Below are 23,294 nucleotides of genomic sequence, written 5' to 3'. Positions count from 1 at the left end.
CAATTTTTACATTTACAGTTACATTTGTAACTCAAACCTTTGCTTCTGGCACAACATATTTTCAGATGGGGGTCCGCGGCTAAATACATTTTGGGGGTCCTTGACATGAAAAAGTTTGAGAACCACTGAGTTAGGATATGTGACGAGGTAGCGTGCCAGCCTCTTCCTTTCGGACGCGGCCAGGTTGTAGAAGAACACACGGACTCCGTTCATGAAGCTGGGCAGCTGGGAGGGAGCAGAGGGTCCGGGGGCGTCCGTCTCCTCCTCCGTGTCCCGGGTCGGGCTGTCCTCCGATCCAGGGGTCGGTGACGTCGGCGAGGAGCCCGGTGAAGGTGAGGCCTTCGGCACGGCCGCTCGACTCGGGGTTCCTGTGTTCCTGGCCGCTCTATTGTGGTAATATCTGGCACTTGGGGTCAAGGACAAAGCATTAAATAAAAACAAGTTATCGTTGCTGTCGGGGGGAAACCTTGTATGTCCAAATCAACTGTAGATTTAGTAGACTATAATCTTATGATATTTAGTCGACTAAAACTAGACAAAAACTAAAAACATTTCAGGTGACTAAAATATGACTAAAACTAAATGGAATTTTATTCAACAGACTATGACTAAAACGAAATAAAAAATTGCTGTCAAAATCAACACTGCAACGCGTCGCGTTGTGAGCTTGCAGATCTGCTATTTTCGGTAGCATGACGCATAATGCATTTCCCCTGGTTTTCCCTCCAAACTCAGGCTGAGTGCTGCAGGATACATGAAGGTGGGGATTCCTTTGGACGCCAGGTGTTTCCTGATGAGTCTCTCCGTGCCGTACCAGTTGAACCCCCTGGTGGCGTGGCCGAGGCGGGGCAGGTGGACGCTCGCTGAGGACAAACACACAGGGCACTGTGATCATGTGACTTGACACTGACACGTGTCATCAGTGGCCACATATCGTCGCTGCAGGGTCGGTAACCTTCTATGTCCGAAATTCATTCTGACTTTTTTTTATTATAAAATAAGCCCATCTACAAGGTTATACTTATAGATCTGCTATTTATTATATATTTTTATGTTTGCCTATTATGACTTATAATGACCCCAAAATAGGGCCACCAGGTTGAAGGTGGTTAAGTCTGTCTGAGCTTGTGACAAAATAATAATTATAATGGAACACGGGTCATTTTGTTTCCATTTCCTGAAAAGTAACATAGTAACAGCCTGTCTATTGCTCTCAATACTATAACGCACTTTTAAGTTGCATTCTGCATATTATGAAAGCTAATGTACTGTATATGAATGACCCAACTAAAATCAAGCAAAACTACTGCTGCTCCTAGAGATAAACAATCATTTTAATTAATAGTGCATCATGTTGTACCTTTCTTTTTCTTTGCTGCTGTCTGAATCTTCACCAGAGCTTCATCCAGGGCAGTGAGATGGATTCCAGACAGGTTGTTAGCTTTGTCCCTCTGCTGGGCCACGATGAGAGCCAGCTGAGGACAGAGCACAACAGCTTATCCACTACACCATACCTCAGTGGTTTGCACACTTTTCGTGCCCATGGCACACCAATGGGCACATCAAAATCTCAAAGCACACCTGTATTCAGTGGTGGGAAAAGTAATGTCGAAAAAAAACAAAAACTATTTAGTTAACACCTACCAGGTCTTGACCATCCATTCTGGACTGTTTGTCATCTATGGGGAAGAGGAGCACATTCCCCAGCTCCAAGTCTGAAAACACATGAGAAGTTAACACAGTTAGAATGACCTTCACCAGCACCACAGACAGAGCATATAAAGCCATGAAGAGCTCAAAGCAGGGAATATACATAGGAGTGTTTAGGCTATGCTCACACTGGCAGCCTAAATCAGTTTTTTTTGGGGCGTATCAGTTTGGAGTCAGATTGGTTTCAGATTTGAAGTCTGAACGACACCAAAACTAATTCTTACCTTTCATGGAGCCGGCCAACTCGTACTGTTTGCGTGGTTCGTCTGACCTCACCTCGAGGGCTGTGAACAGACCTCCTCTACCCCAGCGACCTGAGTCATCTAGAGACAAGATACAAACACAACACAATGTACACACCAGTGTTGACTTATTCGACTAAAACTATGACGAAAAATGTTCGTCGACTACCTTTTTTCACTGACGAAAACTACATAAAAATGTAATAAAAACTAAGCTATGATGACTAAAACTAACACTAAATATATTGACAATATCGTCAACAAATATAAACTAGACTAAATGTTAGGGAGGGACTAATGGAGAAGAGATCCAGTAGAACTAAGAGACAAGTCATTTTATGTTTGGTTGCGCTCGGGCGTTGCGCTCTGAAAATAGCAGATCTACAAGCTCACAATGTGTCGATCGGCTATTTTCAGCATGCAACCAAGTGTAAAATCATCCATTACGACGCCATCAAGGCACCGCCAACATACATTTTAGTCGACTAAATCAACTGTAGATTTAGTCGACTAAAACTAGACAAAAACATTTCAGATGACAAAAATATGACTACAACTAAACGGAATTTTATTCAAAAGACTATGACTAAAACTAATAAAAATGTGCCATCAAGATCAACACTGGTACACACACATATATAACCATCTATACAAGATACAAACACAACAACACAATATAAACACGTACAAACTAAACACTATACTACCCATGTTCTTTTCAAGGCTTTGTCTGCAGCCACAGGCCAAAGCATCCTCCACTCATGATAGCCTTGTTCAAATTTAATTCAAACTGAATTCCCAACCCACGCCTAAGGAGAACATTGTGGTTGCGTGAACTTGTGTCCACTGAATGTACTGCAAGAACTCGGATCTTATGCAAAATGCTCTGCAATCGTAATAATTCACACGTTGTCAGGGTTGACATTCCAGAGCAAATCTTCTAAAACTGCCGTTGTGTAAATTAGCGAATGTGCTTCGTGCAAAGCGTTGCCAGTTCCAGAGATGACGGCACCATTATTAGGCAATAGTCTCGAGTAGTCAGACAATCGGCGATCTCAGCCTACGGTACCCATTATGTCAAACAACAGAACCAATGCAACTAGACTTTAGGGCCGGTCCTTCATATTGGGAAGGTATCAGGGCTGGTTTTCAAAACAGTGGGCGTAGGTTTGTCAGCAGAGGTTTTCTCCGCTGTTCTCGTACTTATTGAATGTAGATTTCCCCAGATGACTGTAATCGTTAGGTGGAGATCAATGATCGCCCTGGCTACGTGAGACTAGGTGATAGTGGGTTTCAGTGGTGTAAAGTAACTAAGTACATTTACTCAAGTACCGTACTTAAGTACAATTTTGAGGATTTTTTACTTTACTGAAGTGTTTCCCATTTTCAATACTTTTACTTGTACTTCACTACATCTCAGAGGCAAATATTGTACTTTTTTTTTTTTTTTATATATTTTTTGGGGGCTTTTTTATGCCTTTAATTAGAGAGGGACGGGGAAAGTAGACTGACAGTAAATGGGGAGAGAGATGGGAGGGTGACACACAGCAAAGGTCTTCGGGATCGGGAGTCGAACCCGCGACACGCTGTCAGGCTGGCATTGCAGCCTAGGGTGCCTGGACCGTCACGCTACGGCCCAGGCCCAAATATTGTACTTTTACTCCACTACAATTATTTTCACAACTTAAGTTACTAGTTACTTTGCAGATTATTATAAAACATACATTAACCACTTCAGCCTTATTTTATACATGGGCTATTGCCGATCTACAAGTCTACAAGTTGTGATTTTCAAATAGTACTTTTACTTTTGGTGCTTTAAGTATATTTTGATGCCAATACTTTTGCACTTTTACTCAAGTAAGATTTTGAACACAGGCCTTTTACTGGTAACAGAGTATTTTTTATATTGTGGTATTGCTACTTTTACTTAAGTAAAATATCTTGAGTACTTCTTCCACCACTGGTGGTGGGTTCTTACCGACACAGTGGACGACAATGGCGTCTTCCTGCGAGGCTCGTGGGTGGGTGACATCTCCTAACACGTAGCTGATGGCCGTGTGATCAGAGTCAGAGGAACACACACTGCTCTCATCCTCCTCTTCCTCCTCCTCTTCCTCGCTGTCTTCAGATTGTAAACACGGTGATCTGTAGCCACACGACTCCCACCACGCCATCCTGCACCACACGCACAGAAGAAAACAAAGGTAGATTTGTGAATGGTGATGTATTATAGCCCACATTGACTCAATTACTCAAATAGGTCTGGTAACATTTGAATGACTATGGAGAAAAGCAGTGGTGGAAAGTAACTAAGTACATTTACTCAAGTACTGTACGTAAGTAAAACTTTGAGGCATTTTTACTTTAGTGGAGTATTGCCAATTTTCAATACTTTTACTCCACTACGTTCATTTGAAAACGTTAGTTACTAGTTACTTTGCGGATATAAATTATTATATTATAAAACATACATTAGCCGCTTCAGCCCTATTTTATACCTCGGCTATTTGAAAATAGCCGATCTACAAGCTCACAACACGTCGCATCGCGACACGTTGTGAGCTTGTAGATCGTCTATTTTCAAACATTTTTGTACTTTTACTTTTGGTACTTTAAGTATATTTTGATGCCAATACTTTTGTACTTTTACTCAAGTAACATTTTGAACACAGGCCGTTTACTTGTTGTAACACAGTATTTCTACATTGCGGTATTGAAGTAAAAAAAGTTTTTCCACCACTGGAGAAAAGATTCCGACACACTAAGCACAGGCCAGCGCAGCCAGACAATGCAGAGTTTTACTCGCGGTTTCACTCACGGACCGACCCTACTCTGCTTCAATCCCACACATGGACTGTGCCATCTTGGATTGTTCATTCTTAAATGCGCCCCACCGGCAGTCTCGCTAGAAGAGATTGAAATCTCGTCTAGCGAGACTTCCGGTGGGGCGCATTCAAGACAATCACATTGCATAGTGTTCTGTCACTATGAACGTCAGATCTAATTTTTTTAAATAAAAATAAACATCAAAATATGCGATCTAGCGCAAGGCCTATTAGTGCACGTTTTTAGCTGTGGCGACCCGTGATGGAGTTATGACATTTTTCTACTGTACCATTTCATCCTAGAATATCGTAACATCATAGAAAAGGTAAGAAAACCGTGGTCCAAAATTCCCCTTTAATCTCCTGGGTCTTTGAAGTTCTCTCCACGGGGTTTCACAACCTACCCCGCTCACGTTCACATCACAGTGGCACACATGTTGTTGGTATAACCGTCGGCCCCGGCTCTTCAAAGCTACTCTTCATGTTGTCTCTCGTGCCACCGTACCAACGTGTCAAGTCATTTGTACTTCTTTTCTTCTCACGCATGCAGAAGGAATACCTCATCATCATAATCATCAGCCCAAAGTACCACGAGACCGTGACGGCCTCCCCTGTCAGCCTGGAGAACGACGAGCGGACCCTCAACACCGTCTACATACACAAACAGGTAAGACCACTCTGTTTTCCCAAACGGTGGGTGGAGACACATTTTTTGGGGGATGTTTTATACATTTTTGAAAACTTGTGAAATGGGACCTTCTGCATAATGAGTACTTTTACTTTAAGTATATTTTGATGCCAATACTTTTGTACTTTTACTCAAGTAAATTATGAACACCGAACTTGTACTTGCAACAAAAGGGTATTGATACTTTTACAAACAAATGTGAGTACTTCCATCACTGGTGTGTGTGCGTGTGCGTGTGCGTGTGCGTGTGCGTGCGTTTCAGCTGCAGAATGAGTTCATTCAGAATGGAAGCAAGAACTTCAGGTTCATTCCCATCCTGTTCCCTGGAGCCAGGAAGGTGGGTATCATTTAATGTGCCGCCATAAAACCGTCATTTCAACTTCAAACCTCAGAGTACTTTTAAATGACCTTTAGTTTATGTTAATTACCTGCCATAAAATAAATGCCATTTTTAATTGTTTGTAGGCTCTACATACACAAACAGGTAAGACCACTCTGGTTTCCAAACAGTGGGTCCGGGACCCATTTTTTGGAGGGATTTGTATACATTTTGAAAACGTAATATACTTAATATATATATAAAAAAATAATGAGTACTTTTACTTTTGGCACTTTAAGTACCGTAATTTTCGCAATATAAGCCGCACCTGAATATAAGCCGCAGCAGCTAAATTGAATGATTTGTACATATATAAGCCGCACTGGACTATAAGCCGCGGGTGTAAAATCCATAGATTTAGGAGGTCCCCTAGTGGCCGTTAGCTGTAAAAATCCATAGATAAGCCGCACCGTTATATAAGCTGCAGGGTCGAAAAATGGGACAAAAGTCGCGGCTTATAGTCCGAAATTTACGGTATATGTTGATGCCAATACTTTTGTACTTTTAATCAAGTAAATTATGAATACCGAACTTAACGAGCGGTTACACACCGGCGAATATGCGAATATACGCAAAATTCGGACTCGTTCCGAATAATTAAAAGACGCTTTTTCGCTTCACTTTTTCGCTCCATGTACGCTTGCATTGACTTTATAAGGTTTTTAAAAAAAAAAATTATTCGCATGAAAAAATCGCCCGGTGTGTAAGGACCTTGAGTGTGAGTGTGTGTGAGTGTGAGTGTGAGTGTGAGTGTGAGTGTGAGTGTGAGTGTGTGTGTGTGTGTGTGTGTGTGTGTGTGTGTGCGTGCGTGTGCGTGTGCGTGTGTGACAGCCGATCGCTACACCACTACACACTAAATCTAAAAATAAATCCACTTTGGCAGAGCATCTATATTTGTATGGGTCAAGAGAAAGAGAAAACGATTTCCACGAGAAAAGAGAAAAGTCAAAAAGAAACTCTGTGCTCCATACCATGTGATTGTGAACATGGTCTTGAGTTAAATAAATGATGATGATGATGATGATGATGAATTCCATGAATTTAAAACATTGTAAATATTGTAAAACAATAACAAATTTTAAAACTTTTAAGAAGTAGTAAAAATTGCCGATCTGCAAGCTCACAACATGTCCCATCGCGACAGGTTGTGAGCTTGTAGATCTGCTATTTTCCCTAGTTTGGGTCCCAGGGAGACATCAAATTTCTCTTTCGGGTCTCTAAAGCGTTTTGGGTACCACTGATCTATACGATCACACCTGGCCGTGTTTCTGTCAGCAGCTCTTACTTCTTGATGTGTTTCTGTTCCTGCAGTTTCCTCCTCCGGTCCTCTAGGAGGCGAGCTCTCTTGGCTGCAGCCTCCTTCCTCTGCTGTCTCCTCAGCTCCAGCTCCGTCTCGCTGAGCTGCTTCCTCTTCCTGGACGGGACCCCCAGGGGTCCCGACAGACACACCTGTGGGGACCCAAACAACTCAATGTCTGTCCACCTAAACGTCTCGCTTCCACACTATGTTCTTCCATCACAACCACGTAAACATCAACTTCTCACCAGTCACCGGTAACACGTCAACAAGTTTAGGGGGGTCACTGGAACAACATTATTTTGAGATGGGGGTCCGCGGCCAAATACATATAATTTTGGGGGTCCTTGACATGAAAAATCGAATTTAATAGCGGCATAAGTTTTTTCAAAAAACTGTTAGGATTTAGAAGACATTTGTAGAATCCCCAGAAGCACAGATTTGAGTTAAAAATGTTGGCTTTAAAATAAATATATTCAAAGATTTGCACACATTTTCACGATTTAAAAAAAAATAGCAGATCTACAAGCTCATAGCACGGCACTCGGTGCCGCGCTATGAGCTTGTATATCTGCTATTTTTTGAATAGCCAAAGAAATCTAAACTGACACAGATGCGTGCCCCGGTCTGAATGGCTTATGAAACGAGTGCACACAAACTGCTGATATACAGTAGTAAATCAAAAGATAACGTTCTGTACAGTCGTATATACTGTAATTGTGGTCATCACAAAATCCCACGGCACACCTGGTACTTCTTGTCTCGTGGCACACCGTTTGGCAACCACTGGTTTAGCATAATGATGTAATATGTAAACAGAAAGTCCCCCCCCCCCCCCCCCCCATGACGTCATAAAGAGAGGTCACATGATGATGACATGGTATCTTACCCCGGCGCTGCGTCGGAGAGCGCGTCCTCCTTCTCCCTCGGCCTCCTCCAGCTCGGCCAGCTGCTCCTCCAGCAGACGGTCAAAGTACTTGTGGTCCTCTGTGCTGGGGTCCTTGGAATAATCTCTGCCCTCAAAGTAGTACATGTGGTCTGTGGGGGGGGGGGGGGGGACACAAGGGCACTGTGATGCCACTAGCTTAAAAGGAATAGTTCACCCAAAAAATTACTTATTTTCTATCGATTACAAACACACCCCATGAAGCCTTGAATTCAAGATTTTTTTAGTTTTTGTCGCTCTCCTAAGCCAATAATTTCAGTCTTTTTGACTCCTTTGAGTCTCCTACCGGATACATTAGCATCTTTCCGCCGGTCATCAAATTATTGGCTTAGGAATGCGACAAAAACTAAACAAATCTCCATGAATTCAAGGCTTTATGGGGTGTGTAATTGATAGAAAATAACAGCTTTTCGAAAAAAAACGTATGTTGCTATAATCAGTGGTTCTCAAACTTTTTCATGTCAAGGACCCCCAAAATGATATGTATTTGGCCGTGGACCCCCATCTCAAAATAGGTTCTTCCAGGGACCCCCAGAAGCAAAGATTTTAGTTAAAAATGTTTGCTTTAAAAAATATATACATATTCACGATTTTTCAAAAATAGCAGATCTCCAAGCTCATAATCTGCTATTTTTTAATAGCCAAAGTATAAAATAATGGTTTAAGTGGTTACACAGATGTAGTTACACAGAGTCTTAATGGGTTAAGTCTATTTCCACTGTGGGCTCACTCAAGACGTCTTCAATAGACGAATGAACTCACTCTGTGCGTTGGATCCAGAAGCCTCCTCTTCCTCCTCCTCTTCCTCCTCTTCCAGTGAGCCAGGAGGACCCTCTTCGTCCTCTTCCTCCTCCAGCCACTGGCCGTCACGTGACCTGCCCAGTATCCTGGCCAGGTCCACCTCCTGGATGGAGCTCTCCTCTGACGACAAGAGCTTGTCCACCCCGAACTTTAAGATCTCACTCAACTGGACGTGTGTGTGTGTGTGTGTGTGTGTGTGTGTGTGTGTGTGTGTGGGGGGGGGGGGGCACAGCAAAGAAAATAATATTGAAATTCAGAATCCGGTTATTGCACAATCAAAGATAATAGAAATCTAGAGTAGAAAAGGATAAGAATTAACAAGACATCTGATGACAGAGATATGTGTGCACTGTCCTTACAGGTGCTTGTTTAATCCCAAAAATTCCTAAGCCAATAATTTGATGACCGGCAGCGTTTGTTGTGTCAACCACTGATTATAGCAACGTTATTTTCTATCAATTACACACCCCATAAAGCCTTGAATTCATGGAGATTTTTTTAGTTTTTGTCGCATTCCTAAGCCAATAATTTGATGACCAGCGGAAAGATGCTAATGTATCCGGTAGGAGACTCAAAAGAGTCTCTTTGAGTCAAAGAGACTCAAATTATTGGCTTAGGAGAGCACCAAAAAACAAAAAGATCTTGAATTCAAGGCTTCATGGGGTGTGTTTATAATCGATAGAAAATAAGTCATTTTTTGGGTGAACTATTCCTTTAAGCTAGTGGCATCACAGTGTCCTTGTGTGTACCCCCACAGACCACATGTACTACTTTGAGGGCAGAGATTACTCCAAGGACCCCAGCACAGAGGACCACAAGTACTTTGACCGTCTGCTGGAGGAGCAGCTAGCCGAGCTGGAGGAGGCCGAGGGAGAAGGACGCGCTCTCCGACGCAACGCCGGAGTAAGATACCATGTTATCATCATGTGACCTCTCTTTATGACGTCATGGGGGGGACTCTCTGTTTACATATTACATCATTATGCTAAACCAGTGGTTGCCAAACGGCCACGATACAAGAAGTCCAGGTGTGCCGTGGGATTTTGTGACAACCACACATTAATATTACAGTATATACAACTGTACAAAACATTATCTTTTAATTTACTACTGTATATCAGCTGGTACCGGTCCGCTGGTCATCAAGTTATTGGCTTAGGAATGCGACAAAAACAAAAAAATATCCATGAATTCAAGTCTCCATGGGGTGACTAATCGATAGAAAAAAAGTATTTTTTGGGGTGAACAGTCCCTTTAAAGGGGCTCAACACTAACTTGATTTATAGTTTGTTTTCCAGTTCAGATTAAAATCATACATAGCAGGCTGCATCTGCTGCACCACCACCTAATCAAATTAATAATGGGTGTGTTAGATTTAGGCGTCAGTGTGTCAATGACAATACTGTAGACTACTGTCTATGCTTGCACAGTGGCACAGCCATGGCTCTGGGCACACCTAAACATAACACACACCCATTAGACATTTGATTAGCTGCAGCTGCATTATACTAACCAGCCATGTTTTAATGTGCTCTAGTTTTGAACCTGAACCGGAAAACAAACTGGTAGACAGACCTGGTGGAGTATTTAGACAATCCAGACAGAATACCAGTAGAATAGTGTAGAATGTTGCATAGAATGGAAGGGAATAGGGACAGCATGGTTTTGGACAACCATGCTTGATTTATACATCATACTACAGCAGTGTCGCTCAGCTAAAATAGCTTATCGTCGCATTGAGACGCGTTGTTACAGTAGCTTGTTAGATCAGCTATTTAAGCTCAGGCTTAACTTCCGTGAGGAAGGACAGCTATGGCTATAACCAACCTGGAGTCCAGCGGCGGCCGACTGGGCCTGGTCCAGCAGAGAGAAGCGTCCTTCCTCGATGACGGTGTTGGTGAGGCGGAGCTTGGACGCGGCGCGGGTGTAGACGATCTCCTCCACCGTGTCTCTGCCCAGCAGCCGGATCACTTTCACTGCCCTGTGACATAGGGGAGAGAAAAAAACCATACAATATCGCATATCTGCCATATCTTCAAATTCTAGCGAGAGTCTAACCAGGGTTGCCAGAACTGCTTATTATAATTTCCCCGCAAGATTTTATTTGAAAATAGCCGATCTACAAGCTCACAACGCGTCGCATCGCGACGTGTTGTGAGCTTGTAGATCTGCTATTTTCAAATAGCTGATGTATATGTTAAAGTGCTCATGTGGCCCATAGTCGCTTATTTTGGGCTGGTTGCTTGTTTCTCTCACAGAATCTGGCAACACTGAGTCTAACCCTTTCTCCCGCTGTGCTCCTGATTGAAAATTTCTCCCAATAAATCTCTTGATTTCAAGCTCAATACATGCACAAACAACCCTGCCTGAAGTGCATTGTTGTCACTGTCCTCCCTCAAACCCACTCTGCTCAGTTTTGATGCTGAAACCGCCGTTTTCTGCTGTGAAAATCCATTATATTATTTTAGGTTGCTGTTGGCAGTCACGCGGCTGCCAGTTCCCACCTGATGTTGTGTGGGAGTTCAGACCGCTCCAGATCGTACTGAATAACTGCTAACTTGCATAACGTCTTAAGACTAGGACTGAAGTCTAGGATGAACAGCTCATCAGGTGTGCCGCGTGTTCCAAAGAGGATGACACGATCTCCCACCGTGCAACAGCACATGCTATGCCTTGGACCCAGTCCTTTCCCCTTGGGCTCAACCGCCTTCCAGGAGAAGGTCTCTGGTTTGAAAATCCACAGATCATTGAAGGTCTGTTCTAAATTGTTGCCACCAAATATGTACAGCTCTCCATTGTAGGCAAATGCTGAATGACTCCAGCGTTCGTCTGGAAGAAGCTGTGCAGAAGGCGTGCTCAGCCAGCAGTTGGTCTCTGTGTCAAACACTCTGATGTCGAGGTAGGGGCAGTAACCATTGTACCATCTGTGGGAATCGACATCAAATGTGTAAAGCACGTCGTAGTGATCAAGGAAGTTATGCCCTCCCCAGATGTAGACGATATCCTCCACCAGCACAGCTGTGTGGCCCTTATGCGCGGGGGGAACCTCAAGGTGGCGTTCTCTTCCTGTTGTCACCGGGGTCAGCTTCCTCCAGCGCAAAGACACTGTGTTGAAAACATGGACATCGATCTGAGCCGTGTTGCCATCATAGAGCCCTCCGAACGTGTACACCTTGTTCTGTACTGCTACAGCAGAAGAGCCGTTTAACCGTGGTCCTCCATGCAGATGTACCGTCCAGCAGAACATTTCTCACGCTTAAAATCTGAATCTGTTAAACCTTGCTCTGAGAAACAATGGAGTCCTAACAAGTGTGTTATCGTATATATTGGTTCAGTGGCACAAATGTCACGCAAAGCGTTGGCCAATCCACGAAGCGAAGCCGAGGGCTGTTGATCTCCCTAATATGGCAAATTGAATCCCCCAATCGTTGCGTGATGATGTCTTTATGTAGAATACCAAATGACACACACACACACACACACACACACACACACACACACACACACACACACACACACACACACACACACACACACACACACACAGTCTTTATTTTATTTTTTTTACGGTGCATTACCTGTTCTGGCCAATCCGATGGCAGCGCGCCGCAGCCTGCAAGTCATTCTGGGGGTTGAAGTCGCTGTCCATAAAGATGACGGTGTCAGCAGCTGTGAGGTTCATGCCCACTCCGCCTGCAGTGCAGAGACAGCCAGCAGGAAGCAACTCAATATACACACTTACTGTACTAGAACATACACACACACTTCAAACACTTGCTACACACACACACTTACTGTACTGTAGGACAGTGGTTTTCAACCTTTTTTCATGCCAAGGACCCCTAAATTAATATACATTTGGCCTCGGACCCCCATCTGAAAATGTTTTGTGCCAGGGACCCCCAGAAGCAAAGATTTGAATTAAAAAAGTGCTTTAAAAATATATATATATATGTCACAGGGAGATCGAAGAACCAGGGCGATTGAAGACAGAGCGCTCGTTTTTAGGCACGGGGCTTCGGGGCGAGGCGGGGCTTTGATGTGACGCAGACCTGTCTGTTGTTGTTCCCCCCCACGTAGCAACCAGGAAGCTACGCTAGGGGAACGCTGAACACGCGTTCACACGCACGTGATAATAGTTATTGTCCATGACGGAGGCGCACCGACTCAGCAGAGCTTGAGGCCGATGGAGGCGCGAGTGCCCGCGCTGACCGGCCGATGCTCTAATGAGTCGAATCAGCGCCGTCCGAGTTGTGAACCGATAGGGACAGAATAGTTCTTTTCATGGATCACTGTGTGTGTGTGTGTGTGTGCGTGTGTGTGCGCGTGTGTGTGGGTGTGTGTGTCAGGGAGAAACTAAAACAAAAGCCAGAACACAATAAAAGTATCTTAACAGTCATGCTTTCAATAAACCAAATTGAAGAAAAAATCCTGGCTTGCGTGTGCGTGTGTGTGTGTCTGGTTGCGGCCATATATGTGTGTGCACTTTAGTTGGAAAGCCTGGCTCGTGGCTCCCTCTAGTGCTTTTTCTACAGAATTGCTGGTTGGGTGGTAAAAACGAGTGCGCTTTCTTCAATCGCCCTGGTTCTTCAATCTCCCTGTAACATATATACTCAAAGATATGCACACATTTTCAAGATTTTTCAAAAATATCTACAAGCTCTACAAATCTACAAGCTCATAGCGCGGCACCGAGTGCCGCGCTATGAGCTTGTAGATCTTCTATTTTTGAATAGCCAAAGCTAAGTGGTTAAAATGATTGTGACGCTATGTTAACTCATTTTGCTGGGGACCCCCTGGTACCCCCCCCAAGGACCACTGGTGGTCCCCGGACCACTTGTTGAGAACCACTGCTGTAGGACATAGCTCTGTTCACAGTGAGGGCCACGGCCAACAGGGGGACCAATTGGAAAGGAGGGGATTCTTCTTTTTTTCTTTGAAATGTATTCAATTCATAAGATTATAAAATTATAAGCTAGTCTAATCACTTTCAACCTGAGCAGGTGACTATTGTAAAAGGTGTATTTTTTTTCTCCAAACATTTTCGAACATTGAGAAAATAGCAGCTCTAAAAGCTTGAAGATCTTTTTTTTTTGGTTTGTTTGTTTGTTGTTGTTATTAGTACTCAAATGTTTTGCTTAAGTTGAAATATCAATACTGCAATGTATACTCTAGCTGTTACAAGTAGAAGTCCCGTATTCAAATTGTACTTGAGTAAAAAGAAAGAAGGATTGGCATCAAAATGTACTTAAAAGTACCAAAAGAGGAAAATACCCATTACGCAGAATGTCCCATTTCACAAGATTTCAAATGTATAAAAATCTTTCGGAAATAGCAGATCCACAAGCTCACAATGCGTCGCATCGCGACGCATTGTGGGCTTGTAGATCGGCTATTTTCAAATGGCCGAAATGTATATAGGGCTGAAATGGTTAATGTACGTTTTGTAATAATAATCTAAATCTACTAGTAAATCTAACTAGTAAATACAGTTTTCAAATAATAGCAGTGGAGTAAAAAGTACAATATTTTCCTCTGAGATGCAGTGGAGTAGAAGTCAAAGTTGAGTAGTAAATGTACTTAGTTACTTTTTACACCACTGGTTTGCATAGTAAATGATTTGCACAAAGAACTACTGTAGGGCTGACACAGGATATGAGGTCGACTTCCCCTTGCGTTCTCATTCAACACAAAAACACGCCGACTGAGAAAGAGAGAGAGAGAAAGAGGTTGAGGGATCACAGACCACAGAACGGGCCTCGTTCAACCTGCCACATAGTCTGTTATCTCTAGCGGATCGTTGCTGTCGAGGCAGAAACCTCTTATCTCCATATTGAAACTTTTTGGTGTTTCTTTTCGTAAATTAACCCATTCAGTCCGGGAACGCATCTGTGTGTCATTTTAAGATTTCTTTGGCTATTCAAAAAATAACAGATCAAGTAGCGGCTCATAGCGCGGCAGCTTGTAGATCTGCTATTTTTTGAAAATTCTAGAAAATGTGTGCAAATCTTTGAATATATATATTTTTTAAAGCGAACCTTTGTAACTCAAATCTTTGCTTGTGGGGGAGGGGTCCCTGGAACAAAACATTTTGAGATGGGGGTCCGTGGCCAAATACATATCTAAAAATATTTTCTAAATCCTAACAGTATCAGTGGTGCTCCAACTTTTCCATGTCAAGGACCCTTAAAAATGATATGTATTTGGCCGCGGACCCCCATCTCAAAATATGTTGTTCCAGGGACCCCCAGAAGCAAATATTGGAGTTAAAAATGTTTTGCACAAATTTTCACGATTTTTCAAAACAATAGCAGACCTACAAGCTCATAGCGCTATGAGCTTGTAGATCTGCTATTTTTGAACCAAAGAAATATAAAATGATGTGTTCTTAACTCTTTCAGTGCCAATGAAATAAAAAAATTATTGCGAACTTTGCCAGAATTTTTCTTTTGTTTTTTCAAAGAAAATAAAAAGTGCTTAGGAAGCGAGATACAGCCTTTTTCAGTTTTAGGTTAAACAAAGAGTGGATGGAGCTGCAAATCTTCAGATAATGATATCTTGGGTTCTGAACACTTTTTTCAAGAATTTTTTTTTTTTTTTTTTTTAAACTCGGGATTTCTCGTTCTGGCACTGAGGGTATAACCCAAAAACTCGGGATAACTCGGGGTCTGGCACTGAGAGAGTTAATGGATTAAAGAAAAACTACAAAAATCTTAGTGTTTTGCCAATAATTTGGGGGGCCCACTTGCAATATTTTCACGGCCATCTACAGTATATCTATAGACGAATCCACAGAACGGCATTCATAACTGCGGTGTCAAGCGGCTGCCGCTCTGCACAGCGACACCGCAGCTATGGCAGCGCAGTGCCAGCGCTCTTGAGGATTCGTCGTATAGGAAGTGACTGTAGCAAACATGCACACTTTGTGGCTTGTAATCACCTGCTCTGGTGCTGAGCAGGAACACAAAGATATCCTTGTCGCTGAAGTTCTTGATGGCCAGATTACGCTCCTCTCCCCGCACTGATCCGTCCAGACGCTCATAGCTGTACCCTGCGCGCACACACACACACACACACACACACACACACACACACACACACACACACACACACACACACACACACACACACACACACACACACACACACACACACACACACACACACACACACACACACACACGCTGCAGTCAGCGCTTATGCATAACAGACACATGTGTACATTGCAGGGGTTGACACTCACCGCTCTATTCTGTGGCAGGCTATACCCGTACCCGTTAACCATTACCCGCGATTTTCTACCCATTACCCGTTAAATACGGATAAGGGAGCTGGCGCTGTCCCTACACGCTATTCTGCACCTGCTATACCCGTTCTCCATTATGCCCACACCGTTATTTGCGGGTGGAGGCCTGCCCGTGGGCGTGTTGTTGCTATATCCCCAAAATTGCTATTCTGCCCACACACACGCGTGCGGCTTTGGGAAAGCGCACAGCGGATTCTAAAACCACCCGCAAGAGTGCACAGACTGCAATGGATTAGTGGAGACGGCCAGGACGCACAGCGCGGCACCTCTCACTACTAGGCTATTATTGTCAACAAATCTCTGTGATTCTAATTTTACTATAATCAGCAGAAGGGAGGGTTTCAATTCCTTGTGTCAATTGTGTTTATATAAGATGATAGTCTATTTAAAGAAGACAATGTGTACATATCTGAATGCATTATTGAAGTAAGGAGTAAATAATAAAGTATGTGCAATGCTCCATGTCAGTTTTATTTATCAATTATGCAGGAAATAATTAACTTATTACAAAAATATAAAATTCTCTCTAATCAGTAACATGTAGGTGATACTTATGTCTATCAAATGTGTTATATTGAAAGGCAATCAAAGTCCAGAGCTTAAAAACCAAACATCAGGTGTATGTTTCCATGATAAATCCTCACTGTGTGCTGCTGCGCACAGGACCTGTGTTGCCAGAATTTGCGAGAGAAATAAGCAACCAGGTCTATGAAAACAAGCCCAAGAGAGGCGACTATAATAGCTACATGAGCACTTCAAACCTATATATGTTGTCCATTAAACAATGTGCATACTTATGTTGGCTATTTGAAAATAGACGCACTTGCCCGTCGGGGGGGGCAAGTACAGGTCATGTTCTACTTGCCCAAAGGTCATGCCCACTTGCCCGACAAATAAATCGTCCATAATAAAATGATAGGTAAAAATGTAATTACTGTTCAATTGAACACTTATTTTCTTTACTTTCTGGGGCTGTGCGATAAAAAAATGTCATACCTCAATGCCAAATACCTACATAGCTATGAATGACTAATGGGTTCACACTTGTTATTTAAAATTTTTAAGTGTAGTAACAGTGAAAACAGAACATCATAGATCAACAGTGCTCTTATTTTACATTCCACAGACCAGAAGACAGAGCGCTCTGGCCACGTTCAGGTGTTTAGACAGATATCTGGTGTTGTGTTAATAGACGGTTGCGCCCCCCCTCTCAAACACGCACTTGCCCGGTCGGGCAAACCCGAAAGCAAACTCCACCTGCCCGAAAGTTTTATTTACCTGCCAGGGGCAGGTGGGCAACCCTTAGTGTCAACGCCTGTACATGCATGAAAGAACATTGTCAATGCATACTGTACATATCTGAATGCATTATTGAAGTAAGGAGTAAATAATTAAGTATGTGCATCATTTTTTTTGTCTGTCAAATAAGTCAGTGTGTGTGTGGGTGTTCTCAAACAAGGTTACTCCCCTAAGGTCACTGGTTCTCAATGTGTGGTCCGCGCCCCTCCAGGGACCCCTTGAGAGGATTCAAAGTGGTCCCCTGGGTAAATGATTGATAGTTAGGAACCAGATGGGCCCTTACGGGTCTAAATGAGTGTTCAGAAAAGTGTACAAATGGAAATTAACATCTGGGTCCCAGTCCAGATATATACAAATTAAATAATAATATCAAATGGGGGTCCGTGGTCTGTGATCCATGTACAGTTATCCAGTAGAATGTAATCTATTTACCTCTGTAGTCAATGTAATCCAGTAGAATGTGATCTATTACCTCTGTATTCCATGTAATCCTGTAGAATGTCCAACACCCTGGTCATCTGAGAGAACAACAGAACCCGATGTCCCCTTGGGTCATTCATGTGAACAGAAACATGATCATAATTAGGTGATAGCCCGTTAGCTCTTGTAATGGGTGTAACTTGGGATTCTTTTGACAACCACACAAGATATGCAAAAAGTTATTAATTATATTTTAGCGGTGAAAATATTATATAAACTGAAAATATTTGTCAGGCCAAGTTCTAATCTGCGATTTGTGAAACAACGTGAAAGGAACCCCACCCATGGGGCGGCAGTGGTTCAGGGGTAGAGTGGATGTGTGTGTGGATGGGTGAATGTAATGCATAATCTATGTAAAACGCTTTGGATAAAAGTGCTATATAAATGCACCATTTACCACCCCCCCCCCCCCACACACACACACACACTAGCGCTGTGTTTCCTAAACAATTAGCACAATATGAAAAAATATGTTTTAGTAATATTTTAATATTGAGGCTTTAACCTTTTTGCTTTTATGAAATATCCCAGACCGTTAAGGTTTTATGGAAGATGCTTCTGAACAATGTATTCTATTGCTAGTTTGACCAATTCAAACACTCTTTTATCTTAGCATTATTAATAACGGAAAATGTGAGCTTGTAGATTAGGCTATTTCCGGTGCATGACAAGCTTTCATAGAAGACATGCTGGCTGTGGCTTCTATAGAATCCAAATGACTGAGAGCATGTTGTGGTGACTGAGGACTTTAACCCATTAAGACCGGGAACGCATCTGTGTCATTTTAGATTTATTTGACTATTCAAAAAATTGCAGATCTACAAGCTCATAGCACGGCGCCGAGTGCTTGTAGATCTGCTATTTTTTTTAAATCATTTAAAAATTTGTATGAATATATTTTTTTTTTAAAGCGAACATTTTTAACTCAAATCTTAAAAAATCTCAACCTTTTTCATGTCAAGGACCCCCAAAATGATATGTATTTGGCCGCGGACCCCCATCGCAGAACATTTAGTTCCAGGGACCCCCCAGAGGCAAAGATTTGAGTTACAAAAGTTCGCTTTAAAACATATATATTCAAAGATTTGCAAAAAAATTCACGATCTTTCCAAAAAAATTGCAGATCTACAAGCTCATAGCGCGGCACTCTGTGCCACGCTATGAGCTTGTATATCTGCTATTTTTGAATAGTCAAATCCAAAATGACACAGATGCGTTCCCGGATTGAATGGGTTAACCCAGTCAGAATGCCTGTGTCTGAATAACTAAGGTGCGTCGGGTCGCTTCCCGTGTGAAAAGACCTGAAGGCTGTTCAACACATTCCTCAATGTAATTGTTGACACAGCACGGTGCCAACGCTCTGCTTGCACATGCATATGAAACAACAGAGCTTAAAAACATCATACCCGACATGTTTTAAAAAAGCATGTGAGCAAAGTGGCACCGGGAAAAAAAGAAAGAAAACGCTTTCCTATAGAACTGACCAAAAGATTCTGTACAGGGCTGGATTTGCTGGGGGGGGGGGGGGGGGGGGGGGGGGGGGTCAATGCCTCTGCTTTTGATATCTCCCCTCTGGTCATTTATTTTTATATGGTCATTGTTTTGTTTTTGCAAACCTGTGGCAACAGAAGATGTCTAACTACAAGTATGAGAAGTCTCTTTGCTTCCACCTAGTGGTGAACGTGAGGACGTCAGGCTGACCCTTTGTGTAGGTAGGCAAACATGCTGTCTAACAGACACAGTTTATAACCAGTGGTGTAAAGTAACTAAGTACATTTACTCAAGTACTGTACTTAAGTTAAATTTTGAGGAATTTGTACTTTACTGGAGTATTTCCAGTTTTCAGCACTTTTACTTCTACTCCACTACATCTCAGAGGCAAATATTGTACTTTTCTACATTTATTTGAAAACTTTAGTTACTAGTTACTTTGTAGATTTGTATTATTATTACAAAACATACATTAACCACTTCAGCCCTATATACATCTCGGCCATTTGAAAGTAGCAGATCTACAAGCTCACAATGCGTCGCATCGCGATGCATTGTGAGCTTGTAGATCTGCTATTTTCAAAACATTTTTATACATTTGAAAACTTGAAACGGGGCATTCTGCCTAATGAGTACTTTTACTTTTTGTACTTTAAGTACACTTTGATACTTTTGTACTTTTACTCAGGTACATGTTGAATTCCGGACTTTTACTTGTAACAGAGTATTTCTATATTGAAGTATTGATACTTTTAAGTAAAACATTTGAGTACTTTTCCCACGACTGCTAACAGACACAGTTTATAACAGACCCTTTGTGCAGGTAGGCCAGCATGCTGTCTAACAGACACAGTTTATTATAACTGACCCTTTGTGTAGGTAGGCCAGCATGCTGTCTAACAGACACAGTTTATTATAACTGACCCTTTGTGCAGGTAGGCCAACATGCTGTCCAACAGACACAGTTTCCCGCTGGCTTCCATCAGATGCTCCCCCATCTCAAACGGCTCTGGCTCCACTCCTACGAGAGAGAGAGAGAGAGAGAGAGAGAGAGAGAGAGAGAGAGAGAGAGAGAGAGAGAGAGAGAGAGAGAGAGAGAGAGAGAGAGAGAGACTACTTTGACAATTCAAAAATAGCAGATATACTGTACAACCTCATAGTGTGGCACAGAGTGCCGTATTATGAGCTTGTAGATCTGCTATGTGGTCCACACACACTAGGATCACTGACCATCAAACAGGTAGGGGTGGTCCACACACTTCCTCAGCTGCATGAGGATGTTCAGCAGCCTGGTCTTGTTGCCCTGCTCGTTTCCAAAGGCCTCTGGGAACCAACAGGTCAGTTATGAGTTTTTATGACAACCCTTCAGTATTCTTTGATTATATTCAGGTATCGAGAATCATGCAACAGTTAAATGCTTTATGTGCATGTGTGTGTGCCAAAAACTGTGTTTTCCGAGCTAAAAAAACTACGACCCACAGAAAATAACAGGCATGTAACGATTCACTCAACTCATGATACGATTCTAATCACGATACTAGGTTCACAATATGATTTTTTAATTATTTCTCTTACACAAATCCAGTATTTTCTTCTCTTTTATTTGTTTCTCTTATCCTCTTTTCCATAGACCAATTATTTGTTTACAAACATTGAGACTGGACGCACAGGTGATTGTTTCACGCAATCAATTCCCAACCTGTTGTTTTGGGGTGCGCTGGTTTCAGCACACCCCGACCCCCTCTTGTGAGTTGGCTAGTGAGGCGCGTCCTAGCGAGACCTGATAGAATGGGTTTCATTGTTCTCGTTCTTATCAGTGTGACGTCGTCTGTTAAGGGGTCTATACAGTAGCAAATGACTATTTCTTCTTTTTTTGGTCTCATCTCGAATGCGCCCTCTGCTGTTTGCATCACAATACATTTATTAAATCAATTTAAATTGTCACCGATCTGAATCGATCTGAATCGATTTACGATAAATCGTTAACATGCCTAGAAAACAACCCATGGCTTTTTGGACACGGCGGTGTGTGCAGCGGATCAGAGGTCTGTCTCACCGTGGTCCTTCATCAGGATGGCTTTGTAGTACTTCTTCTGCAGGGCGGACATGCCGTGGTACACCAGCAGCTCCGTCTTCTTGGGGAGGTCCGCGGCCACCTCCGACTTGACCCGACGCAGGAGGAACGGCTCCAGGACACTCTGGAGCTCACTGGCTGTGTTGTTCAACACACGGGACGGATAATATGACGTATAAAACTATGACGTAAGGGCAGTGGTTCGCAAACTCTTTCATTTCAAAGGGACCTCCGTAACTCTGAGAGTGTGCAAATGGAACCAAATGGACCCTTCATTTGCACACTCTCAGAGTTACGGAGCACCACGTAAGGCTGCTCATTTAAAGGAATAGTTCACCCAAGATTTTTTTTTCTTCTATCGATTAGTCACCCCATGGAGACTTGAATTCATGGATATTTTTTGGTTTTTGTCGCATTCCTAAGCCAATAATTTGATGACCAGCGGACCGGTAGGCAGCGGTTCCGGTAGGAGACACAACAAAGGAGACTCTTTGTGTCTCCTACCGGAACCGCTGCCGGTCATCAAATTATTGGCTTAGGAATGCGAGAAAAAATTAAAAAAAATCCATGCATTCAAGTCTCCATGGAGCGACTAATCCATAGGAAAAAGGTCATTTTGGGGGTTGAACTATCCCTTTAATCATATTTTATGTTCAATTATGATGCTGGCTTCCAATGATGCCCCCCCTATAGAAGTCTGAGGCACACCTTGTTACATAATAGGGCTGTAAAACAAATATTCGATATTCGAATATTGCGAAAATATGTATATTTGAATATGAAAATTAATATTCGAATATATAATTTTTTTAAATATATATAGATATTTCTAATGTTTATTTGTCAGGGACAATACAAAAAACTATGTATGAAGTTATAAAAACAAACAAAAGATATGTTTTATTGGATCCGAGCACTCGTTTTTTGTACTGTTTGTCAAAAAAAAGACTTTTTTTGTTGAAAAAAAAATTGATCATTTTTTTAATAATAATAATAATATTCGAATATATTTGAATATCTGCCCATTTTTAAGACCAATATTCGAATATCATTTCTGAGGAAATTACTTGTTCAGGAGGAATAAGTGGACAACATATTTTCCTACCCAGAGCGGGTTGATCCTGTACGTGAGAGTAGCAGCTGACGAAGTGGTCCTTGTCGTGGGCTGGGAAGAGGCTGGGCTGGATGAAGCTCAGCAGTGAGTAGACCTCCTGCAGGTTGTTCTGGATGGGGGTCCCCGTCAGGAGAGCCCTGAAGCCCACCGTGAACTGTGGGACAATTCCAAGTCAAGTCGAGTCACATCCACTTCTAGAGCACTTCGCCCATTTTTTCAACCTATATCTTCATATAATTGGTCCTCACTGATGCTCATTATGAGATGGCACAGTTTCCATCTACTCTACTCTGCGTCTGGTTTGGCGGGCTGTGGTGGACAGTTCAGAAACTGTCTGAGATGGTCTCTTGATCCATTAAGACCGGGAACGCATCTGTGTCATTTTAAGATTTATTTTGGCTATTAAAAAATAGCAGATATACAAGCTCATAGCGTGGCTTTTTTTGAAAAATCTTGAAAATGTGTGCAAATCTTTGAATATATATATAATTTTAACTCCAATATTTGCTTCTGGGGGTCCCTGGAACAAAATATTTGGATCCGCGGCCAAATACATATACTTTTGGGGGTCCTGGACAGCACCACTGATATAGCAACCAATCAACAAAGATTATATGTATTTGACCCCCCATCTCAAAA

General features: G+C 42.4%; 1 protein-coding gene across 2 annotated transcripts in view; it reads right to left on the bottom strand.

Moving 5' to 3' along the window:
- The window catches only part of chd1l (chromodomain helicase DNA binding protein 1-like), a 32,343-nt gene that overhangs the window by 3,032 nt on the left and 6,017 nt on the right, over window positions 1-23,294 (bottom strand). Inside the window, exons 7-23 of one of the 2 annotated variants that reach the window (XM_080430160.1) lie at window positions 22,647-22,809; window positions 21,524-21,679; window positions 20,698-20,790; window positions 20,392-20,488; window positions 17,969-18,042; window positions 15,832-15,942; window positions 12,470-12,584; window positions 10,719-10,872; window positions 8,853-9,057; window positions 8,034-8,182; window positions 7,133-7,296; window positions 3,934-4,130; window positions 1,935-2,033; window positions 1,645-1,715; window positions 1,361-1,475; window positions 755-863; window positions 144-400 (exon numbers count right to left, since the gene is read on the bottom strand). In XM_080430160.1, coding sequence (XP_080286286.1) covers window positions 144-400; window positions 755-863; window positions 1,361-1,475; window positions 1,645-1,715; window positions 1,935-2,033; window positions 3,934-4,130; window positions 7,133-7,296; window positions 8,034-8,182; window positions 8,853-9,057; window positions 10,719-10,872; window positions 12,470-12,584; window positions 15,832-15,942; window positions 17,969-18,042; window positions 20,392-20,488; window positions 20,698-20,790; window positions 21,524-21,679; window positions 22,647-22,809 — 2,329 coding nt within the window. The remainder of the gene's footprint in view (window positions 1-143; window positions 401-754; window positions 864-1,360; window positions 1,476-1,644; window positions 1,716-1,934; window positions 2,034-3,933; window positions 4,131-7,132; window positions 7,297-8,033; window positions 8,183-8,852; window positions 9,058-10,718; window positions 10,873-12,469; window positions 12,585-15,831; window positions 15,943-17,968; window positions 18,043-20,391; window positions 20,489-20,697; window positions 20,791-21,523; window positions 21,680-22,646; window positions 22,810-23,294) is intronic. The other variant, XM_080430161.1, reaches the window with a different exon arrangement.

Source organism: Gymnoscopelus braueri, assembly GCF_963280865.1.
Source record: "Gymnoscopelus braueri genome assembly, chromosome: 6".
Taxonomy (NCBI): domain Eukaryota; kingdom Metazoa; phylum Chordata; class Actinopteri; order Myctophiformes; family Myctophidae; genus Gymnoscopelus; species Gymnoscopelus braueri.
The sequence above is the reverse complement of the archived record's forward strand: the minus strand, read 5'-3'. Positions and strand labels throughout refer to the sequence as shown.